The sequence below is a fragment of the Nothobranchius furzeri genome, chromosome 2 (genome assembly GCF_043380555.1).
Source record: "Nothobranchius furzeri strain GRZ-AD chromosome 2, NfurGRZ-RIMD1, whole genome shotgun sequence".
In the NCBI taxonomy this organism is placed as follows: domain Eukaryota; kingdom Metazoa; phylum Chordata; class Actinopteri; order Cyprinodontiformes; family Nothobranchiidae; genus Nothobranchius; species Nothobranchius furzeri.
In genome coordinates, this window is record NC_091742.1 from 11,616,004 (window position 1) to 11,626,439 (window position 10,436).

The 10,436-nt window shown below is 42.9% G+C and overlaps 1 protein-coding gene across 2 annotated transcripts; it reads right to left on the minus strand.

Moving 5' to 3' along the window:
* Positions 1-1,306: 1,306 nt before the first annotated feature.
* tfap2b (transcription factor AP-2 beta) lies at positions 1,307-10,149 on the minus strand. 2 transcript variants are annotated; one of them, XM_015947631.3, is made up of 7 exons: positions 9,934-10,149; positions 8,039-8,500; positions 6,959-7,013; positions 5,955-6,174; positions 5,666-5,784; positions 5,109-5,250; positions 1,307-2,347 (listed from the first exon to the last, which is right to left on the minus strand). In XM_015947631.3, exons 1-7 carry the CDS (start codon positions 9,979-9,981, stop codon positions 2,056-2,058), a joined length of 1,338 nt encoding a protein of 445 aa, XP_015803117.1. In that variant the 5' UTR covers positions 9,982-10,149; the 3' UTR covers positions 1,307-2,055. The 2 variants fall into 2 exon arrangements, with proteins under 2 accessions (XP_015803117.1, XP_015803118.1); XM_015947632.3 differs by lacking the exon at positions 9,934-10,149 and adding an exon at positions 8,693-9,886.
* Positions 10,150-10,436: the final 287 nt, after the last annotated feature.

Here is a 10,436-nt window from a genome sequence, read left to right on the forward strand (position 1 = left end):
ATAATAATTAAAATAATAGCAATTAAGGATGCACAATATCAGCATCAATATTGGTACTGGATGATGTTAGTCATTTTTTAACATTGGTCAGAAAAATAAAACTGGGCCAATATTAACAACTGATATTTTTTCAGTCTTGTTTCTGTTTGTGTCTACATTTCAGAGGGGGAGGGGGTGAGGGGGTGTAATGGTTCATCAAGTGTCAGTGATAGTAATCATCTCCGAAATGTATATATGCACACACACACATCGGTTGTCTGCCATATCAATGATATTAATTAGTGATGCACCGATATGAAATATTTGGGCCGATACCGACATTAATCTCACTGTTATGCCCGATAACCGATATTTGCCGATACCGATAAACTGACAGTAATGCTTCTAAAATCATCAGATTTTGTATAGAATGAAAATTACTGAAGCTGAATTTACATTATTATGTCCACACACACCACACACATTTATGGTTCTGAGATGATTACAATCACTGTCACGTGGCTAAACAAGTTCACGTCACCCCCCTCACCCTCTGATTAACAAACTGAGACAAGATGGAAAAAATATTGGTTGTTAATATGGCCCAGTTTTATTTATCGGACTGATATCAATATGTTAAAAAATCACTAAAATCTGCCGAAACTGATATTGATGCCGATATATTGTGCATCCCAAATATTAATATTGGATATGGTACCGACCCAAAAATTTCATATCGGTGCATCCCTATAATAATAATATTAATAATAATAATAATAATAACTGAGAATAAAACAAAATCATTTGAGGTAATTTTTAAAAGCATTACAAATGAGCATAATAAAACTAAAATAATTAAAGTTTGGTGGTTTTTAAAATACATTTGATGACATTTAAAAACTTCTTACAATTTCAGTTACTTAGGCAAAACATTTTACTTCCAAACTGAATTCTTTTAATAGATAAATCTAAAATTTTCTCTTTATAAAATAATTTTCTATCATTAGGAGCAGAGTTTCATTGCATAAGTACAACTAACCACCCAGGGTGTGTTTTGGCCGGTGTTGTAAACATAAAGTTTGCGTTTTATGATGACAGAAGTGATTTTTTAAAATTCCTCACAATGAAAATCCAACACAGGCTACACAACCTTTCCTTCTAAGCCCTCGTAAATAATAGCATCCTCTTACAGGTGTTCGATAATTTTACATGACACCTTTTCAGCGGATGGATCTGAAAACGAGTTGACCCCCCCACCCTTCTGACGTTTAGTCAGACTCCGCTGGATGATTTCCCCGGAGGAAAGGCGCAGGCTGCACTCCTCGCATAATAAAACACACGGTTTATTATCAATATGATAGAAATGAAATCACTGGACAATTAGAAGCATGTCTACCCATCATCATCATCATCACCATGACAACAGCTCTTAAAGAAAAAACCCACTTGATGAGTCCTGTCCCGCCCTTCTGGCTCACAAAGGTCAAATCACAGATAAATAGGTTCAGTCCCAAATCCCGGTGCACCTATTTAAACAACCGCCCATTTAAATGGTCATAAATAAATATTTACACACACAAAGTAACACCTGCCCTTCTTTTACGTTAGTTAAATAACCAGACAAGCCTGTTTCACTGAATACAATGCTCATCACAAAAAAGTCCAAACCCACAATGCTTTTTGTCACACACACACACACACACACACACACACACACACACACACACACACACACACACACACACGCTCAGGCACTCAGACACAATGTTGTTTGCTGGCTGCTCACAGCGTCTCATTCTCACAGGATGCAGGCGGGGGGAGCAAAATGGATGTAACACAGTAACCAGCATGTCCTCAGGGGAATGAAAAGAACGTAACACAGATGAAAAATCCCTCTGTGCTCTCTGACACTGGCCCACGGGTGCTGTTTTCTCTCCACCAAGCCTTCCTCGTCCTCCTCCACCTCAGCCTTGTGCGCGGCAGGGCAGTAGCGGCGGTGTAAAGCTAGAAGAAACTGTGTAACGCCTCTGTCAGTGCCTCCCCCCGACTCTCCATCACTCCCCTTCAGCGCTGGCCTCATTTCCGCTGTTTTTCCTCTTTGTCGCCGGCCTTGTTGCCCGCGTCCCCGTGCCGGCTGTTGGGTGGGTTGTTGAGAAACATCTTGTCGAGTCCTTTGAGAGCCTCAGTGAGGTAGTTCTGCAGGGCGGTGAGCGCGGCGCAGATGGCGGGTGAGCCGAAACCGTGTGTGATGAAGGAGAAGTGGGAGAGGCAACTCTGGATGCCAGGCTCCAGGATGGGGGAGGGCCTGGAGTTGCCCAGCGGAGTCCTGTCCTGGGCCAGCAGGTCTGTGAACTCCTTACACAGCTGTCTGCAGGCGAAGAGACAGCAAAACATCAGGAGGGAGCTCATTCATCCCCAAAATGCCCCGTAGATGTCTGCTTACTCAATAGTTTATTCACTGTTTCCTTAAGAATCTTATGAAAGGAGAGACTGACGCCTAATATAGACCTCCATAATTACCACTCAGGCAAAGTGGGCAGCGTCCTCCAGGATGGAACGCTTCCTTAAGGCCAATCATTTGATTTAAATTTAATTACTGCACTTTTTTTTATTTTTCAATGAGATAATGTTACTTGAAGTCGGTCATGCACTCAACCCAATCAGGGTGATTGAGGTTTAGGTTTAAATGACAGCAATATGATCTTTTAACAGGATACACCTCTGGCTTGAACCATTTTAATGAAGAATACGTTAAATTAAATACAGAATCTAAAGAAATTAGAGTCTAACTATGAAACAATTTGTTTAACCTGTATTTTAGGTATATGTTATATTTTCAAGCAGAGCAAAAATCTTAAAAATACAAAATGAGTGAGTTTCTCTAAAAATAAGGAAAATGTTGCACTTCCATCCACTAATGACTGCACCCCAAAAACGAACCAATTCTGGCTTTGGAAGCCGATACCAATCAGCTCTGTCCTGCCTTATACATAACAGAATTGGATGTAAAGTCCTTCACATGGACCATCTGGTTCTGTTGGTAAGGAATCAGCAGTTCGTCACGAGCTCATCATCCTGGGACCCCCCCCCCCCCCCCCCCACGATTTTCTGTGTTTCACTGTCTCAAATATCAGCAGATTAGACTTTAAATACTTTGTACTTTCACTAATAACTACACTGTGAAATATTTACTTATAAAATGGTATTCATTGTTGTGTTGCATAAAATGTCCCCCATAATGAATTATTATTATTGTTGTTGTTGTTTTATTTCCTTTAAAATTATCAGTATTTTCCCCAGTTTGGTTAAATATTTAATTCTAGATTTTTGAGTGAGTTTTTGTGATATTCTCTAACATAAATAAATATTTTTCTTCTATAGGCCCCTCTTATTTAATTATATAGGTTAAATAATATTATAATAATATTACTTCAGTATTACCACATTTATTTTTGAAAAGCCCTTTTAAAGACAAGAAAAGTGAAAAATTCATCATAAAGATGTATTTGAGGCTTTTCACAATAAGAGCATGCAATATATGGAGAATAAGGTAAATTAGCCATTTTATAATAAAACGTAGGTATAAGAAAAGAAATCCCATCTTCACCCAGATTTTATGTTCACTGATTCCAGGCCCCACATTTTGTATTCAAGAAACTCCTTACTGTTACAGGTTCATGCTCACAGAACACACACACACGCACACTGAAGGCGGCCTAAGGGCAGAGCTAAATGAGTGACAGGCTGTGCAGGCCGAGCCCAGCTGGGGTTAAGGGAGTAGAGAGGCGAAGCCGCCACCGCGGGCGACACTCAGAGCTCTCGCTGTTGTTTTCTGACGACTTGAAACACTCCACTGCTAAATAATGAATTTCTAACAGGCAGCACGCACACACACACACACACACACACACACACACACACACACACACACACACACACACAGAAACAGGTTTGAATCTGGCCATCAAACATCCAACGCCAAACACACTGCTCTCTCTCTCTCTCTCTCTCTCTCTCTCTCTCTCTCTCTCTCTCTCTCTCTCTCTCTCTCTCTCTATCTCTCTCTCTCTCACACACACACACACACACACACAAATGATTTATCTAGTTGAAGGCCAGCAGCCAACACTATTTATGCAAGCTAAAAGTAAGTCTCCTGAAGGGATGTTTGTGACATTTACAGCCCTAACATTTGCAACAAATAAACTATAATGATGTTTTAATTAGCATTTGAAAACTTTGTTCAGTTACAAATAAATCCTCCTTTTATTTGATTTATACAAACATTCCTGCTCCTATTCAGTCTCATGAGCTGAGCTCACACACCAGATCCTGAGTCTCACAGCCATTCGTTATTATAAGCAAAGGGGCGATTTCTGAAGTTGTTTCATTAGAGTAAGAATCATCAGTGCTGCAGCTTTTCTGATTCTTCAGGCAGCTGTAAATAATTAGAAAATGTATGTATTGTTTATTTTGTCTTTGGTTGTAACCCCAATAAAGGTTTATATTTAATCCCTAGAAGTTTGAACTCAATTCTCATCCGTTTAATACAGGAGTGGGGGACCCTGGTCCTCGAGGACCGGTGTCCTGCGTGTCTTTGCTCCAACACTTCTGATTTAGTGGTTGATTCACCTGTTCTGCAGCTCATCAAGCTCTGCAGAAGCTTGTTAATCACCTGCTGATTGAAATCAGGTGTGAGGATGCAGGGTTGAAACTACAATATGCTGGATAGCGGCCCTCAATGGACCAGGGTTCCCCACCCCTGGTTTAATAAACAGTAAAGGCTAGATTCATATTGAGTTCGATGGGTTTTATTAAGAAAATTCCACATTTCCTCCTAAATGTCGTCCACTGTGGCAGCAGACAGTTCAAATCAGCTCCCCATGCAAGAAAACAAACAATCAAAAATAAATTAATTTATTCAAATTGACCACATTTGCAGGGGATAAATGCAATTTAAGCAAGAATGTGATTTAGTGGATATTTTACATGAGTACAGCTTTTTCTCATATTTGTAGCTTTAAAATGTTGCAGCTTGTTTTTTATTTTGTAAACTCACATAAATCTGTTCATTAAACCCTGACTAATCTGATCTGATCATAAGTGTGTGATGTTTGAGGGGAACTCACTTCGTGGCCAGCAGCATGTTTTTCCTCGTGTGCAGCTCGTTGGGGTCTGCGTGTTGCCGGTTCAGGTACTCGCTCACGGCTTTGGTGGGGAACTCCGTCTCACAGATGTAGCCAAAATCCCGAGCCAGGTGCACCGCCTCACCTGAGAGGATAAGGATGATGTCAGAATCAGAAACAGGGAACATTCACGTCTCTCTGCACCCAAAAATGTATTAAAACCTTTTAAATTTGCTTCTTCAACTATAATGAACATAGCTTTGTGGTTAATAAATGCGTTGTTTGCCTGTAAGAGGCAACTGCCATCATGTTTTATTTTCTATTTGTTTTATTTTTTATGAGCATAAATACACACAACTGTCTCAATGACTATGTATATCATAGCTGACTTTTATAACCATGTATGTTTGAAGTTAATGACCTTTAAAAACTTTAATGTTGATTTCAGTTACAGGTAAACTCAGAAAAAAACTCTTTCTTTATTCCTGACCTGCCCAATAAGGACGAGGAGGAAAGATGTAAATGAAAAATAAAAATATGTATATTTATGGATCAGTCACCTTCTACCAGAGATGTTAGTAACGTGACATTTGCAGCTTTGCGCCTCCCAGCAGGAAGATTCAGTCCAATCTTTTCCAGCTTCTCTCGCAGGCATTTGCCGCCGTTTTTAGACTTTGCTCTGTGGAAATGAAAGGAATATGTTCTAGTAAATGTAGTTTTCAAAAGTACAGAACCACTCAGAAGCTCTAAAGTGGTGTTTGGACATAATACAGTCGGCTAAAGTAAAATGTAAAAGGAAAAAGTCAGAGTCTATAAAGGTGATTAAAGCTGTGCGTCATGATGCCTCACCTTCTCAACACGCCTCCTAACAGGGAGGCGTTGAGGCACTCGGGTGGAGACAGTCTCCTCTGCACCTCCCCTACGGTCACTTTGTACTTGGAGGTGGAGCTGAGCAGCGACAGGCGGCCCGGTACCGAGCAGAACACCTCGTTGATGTTAACGGTCACCCCGCCGATCAGGCCGTCCTTCCCGAGCATCAGAGAGCCCACGTTCTTAGGCGGCATGGGCACTGAAACAGAAAATAACAACAGCAATAATAATAATAATAATAATAATAATAATAATAATAATAATAATAATAATAATAATAATAATAATATGACCCTAGAAAGTCTGGGTTTAAAACCACGCGCGCGGAGGGCGGTCCTGGCCTAACGACGCGCCCACGTGCCTGCATTTACTGTTATTTAATGTTGCGCGACATTCTCATTACAGCGTTATCGATTGTTGATTGGCTCACGTGCTCAAATCGCATTAACCACCTCCTCGTCTTCCCACCAGCAGCTCTGGAAGTCCAAACGCACGCGCTAATGGCGTTAGTTTTTTTTATTTATTTTATTTTTTTAATGAAGCCAGCCAGCCGTCCTCATGCGTGCGTAAAGGAGCCGGCGCGAGGGGGCTCTGTTTTGATGGCTCCACGGGGGATAATACCGCAGATTAGCTCTAAACGAGCTCACGAGATCTCCGTGAGCGGTGCCATTTATTACATCAGCGGCTTAAACGCCCCGCGGGGAGTGCAGTCACTCAACATCCCGGAACTAAATCAGCGCACATCATCACCGAGGCCTGCCAGTCAGGAGACCGGGGGTCGTTAACTCGGCTCCAAACTCCCCACCCTGCACCATCAAAGCTGGAGGGGGGAGGAAACGGGAAGGAGGGGAGTCTGAACCGGAGATGCACTCGGACCCATCCTCAGTGCGTTGTTACTCCTGTAATTCCTGACGATCCCGTGCGTAAAACGTGTCCAAACAGCTTAACAAAATATGTGTGGGGGAAAAAAAGAGCTTGTTTACCTTTCTTGATCACAGATTGATCCAATAAACTCGTCCCATTCGTGTCTTCGATGGTCTATTAGAACCAAGATAAATGTAAATCATTACAGATGCGTCATGCAAAATTACACACAAAGTCATCGATCCAAGACAAGCAGACTAAATCACCTTAAGTTTGTCCAGCCTGGTTCAGATTTCATTATCCAGTTAAAACACACTGAGAAATACGTCAGATGTGTATAATAATAACAACAATAAGATAAATAAAAGCGTGTGGCGTTAATAAATCTACCGGACACAGAAAGGCAGAAATGAGAATCTATTGTGGAGGTTAGATGACAAACAGCTCGTGATGGTTTTGCCCTGAAGGGAAACGAGAAGATGAAATCCCACAGCTGAGCATAAACCCCGTTTCACTCCACGTCTTTTGTGGCTTAGGACGATAAATAAAATAAAATAAAAACACTTTAAGCTTTATTTTTTAGAAGTTATAAATCCAGGTTGGTCAGAAAAAACAAAATCTATTGTGAATGTTGCTTAAACTCGTTTATGTTTTAAATGTAAAAATTAGGTTCTTATGTCTGGATCCATCAGAGAAAACATGTTTTTAAATATCGGAATGCCTTTATAATATTATATTTACTTCATTAGTTTTTTTAATGTAAATGAATAAAATGCAGAAAATCAAAAATAAATGTATTGGTGCTTCATTAAAGAGTTCATCTGTAATAGTGATCTGAGATTACTTTTAAATTTCAAAAGAAGAAGGTGCGTTTAGCTGCGGGCCTTGTGCGTCCTGCCCTGGGTGAGCTGCACCTTAACCCTTACAGATGCGTGAAATATGCGGGGCAAATTAAGAAACCTGCCCCCCCCCCCCCCACCCACCCACCCCCCGTCTTAGTCTGTCTCGGCGTTTGTTTTATGATTAAATAACAGTAATTAAAATTATAGGGTTTATAATTAATATATGGTTATAAAATATGACATAAGTTTAATAACTCCGGTTTAAATTAGAAATTCCGTTAAAAACGTCCAGGAGCTCTGAATTAGTCTGTTTGTTTGAACTCAGTCTGCAAATGGCAACAATTACCTTTCCCTTACCTGAACATCCTCCATACCGTGAAGCCCGTGCAGCAGCCCGTCCCCCATACCGGGATCCAGTCCCGGATGAGCGGAGTGAAGAAGCACATCCGGCCGCCGCACGCCTCCGTAGTCCCGCCGTGGGTCTAACCCAGACAGCTGAGGTAGTGAGGCCCGGGGCTGCGCTAGTAGAGCCGAGCTCTCCATCCGGTCCCCGGTGGCGTCCTGCCGCTGGCGCGCGCCCCATGCGCCCTGCTGGCTCTGGTGCAGGGAGTTGAGGGAGTACGGGTCGCTTACGTGGGAGTAGGGGTCCTGGCTCTGATAGTGAGCGAGCGGCTGGTACGGCGGAGGAAAGTAGGGCGGCTGGAAGTCCGAGGACGGCGCGTGAGACAGCGGCGGCGCGCTGGAGTAGGGTCCTGCGTGAGACACGGAGCCCAGCTGAGACAGGCGCGAGCTGTGGCTCGAGACGCTGTCATGCCGGTCCTTCAGAAAAGAGAAAAGGAAATAATGAAAGTAAAGAAATAAAAGCTGCGTTTTTATGATGACGCCTCCGGGAACGAATGAGCAGGAGCTCCTGGACAAAAACACACAAAAGCCCGAAGGAAAACCTGCTAAACGCGCGTCTAAGGTGTCCCCCAGCAACATACCCACACTCACCCAACAGAGAAAACTCACCCCGGTGGAGTAGGGATGAACCAACATCTGGAAGCTCCGAGCGGACTCAGAATGGAACACACAAACGCATTCCAGGTCAAAGCAGAACCTTGGTGTCTGCAGGCAGGCCCGTTCAGCAGAACTCCTCTCAGAACCTTCCTGCGCCCCGAGCTGCCGCCGCTATGACTGTGAGCACCGAGGAGCTCCCGCCTCTACCCCCGGTATCCGGTGTAATTGTTATTCATGACTGAGACTTACAGGAATATTAATGCGCGCCAGGCAGGGGACTGGCGACACATGGAGCGTGGAGGCTCTCGCGAAACCGTGAGTGACGTTGAAATGCCTTGGAGAGCCGAAACGACGCGCGCGCTGCAGGAGATGGAGAACAGCACGGGAGAAAGTGAGCAGGTCCGAGAGGACTTTCCCTGGCAGAATTTGGCGCAACAGGAGACGTCATTTTTGCGCAAAAGTAAAAAGTTGTTTTTATTGAAGTCATACGTGCACGCGCACTCATCATCTACGCCGCACTCTCTTCTATTAATGATCTGATTATGATGATTCTAGCCTATATAATAATTATTAAGTAAATTAGCGCCGCTGATACGTCAGATCCGGCGCACAGCTGCCTTTTGTCAGTCAGAACACCCGACCCGACGGGGCGCGTGAGGGGCTCGCGTGAACGGTGTCACGGCTCTTTAACAAGCGGTTGAACTTGATGCTGAGAGACTTGTTTAACAACATCCTGCCCTGCCCTCCTTCGCACCGTGGGAGAAAAGCCATGTGCTGCATGAGACCCGGACTTCCCACCGGGCTGAAAGGCAGCCGTGGGGCCTCGCGCGCTACAGCCGCTGTTGGTGCGCTTTGAGCGCGAGCCTCTTTAATTCTCCCCCATAAAGTAAAACTATATTTCTGTCCAAAATAGTCTTTTCTTGGATTCCTTCACGATTTCTGCAATTTCCCAAACAATCTTCGGTTGAAGTTGTGGTGCTGCAGCACATTTTAACCAAAATTTATGCTATTCTCAAAAAGTTTAAAATGCATTTTTCAGCAGAAAAACACATTTTATGAGTAAATAAAAAAGCGTAGCTCCACAAAACCAACATTATGAACATTTATATTATCTGAGGACTAACAGAAATCCACTCAGATCCCGTTACTGCATCAAAAACACAAACTGGGCCCAGAGCTTCACAGAAAACTCCCACTTGCTGCATTTTTAACACCCCACACACACACCACAAACAGCTGCAGGAGAACATTACCTCGTAAATATCTTCATACTTGACATTCTCAACTAGTTTCCACAGCATGGTCGCTTCTCCGGTGACGGTAAACCGAATGCAGTCAAGTGAGGAAGAGATGCCTCAACTCTCTTTCTCTCTCCTCCCTCCTCTCCCTCCGCCCTCTGATTTCAGGCAGGCAGGCTTTGTGAATGGGGAACCCCTGGAAGGACTCCACCACTGTGAGAAGGAGCTGCAGGGCGATCTGACAGCAGCAGGCTGCCTGATAGGAGCAGCAAATAAGAAAAGAGGATGTATGTTTTATTTATCATGGATCTGTGCAATAATTACGGTTAATAAAACATGCTGTTCACACCCGAACAAATACGCACAAAAGTAATGATGTTTTTATTAAGTGTTTGGGCAAAAAGGAGAAGATAATCAGATAAAATTCATTCTTCATGCGAATATCAGTGTTATCAACGTGGTTGCACATGTTAAACAATTTCTTTGCTTTCAAAAATTTGGAAATTCTGATAGATTTT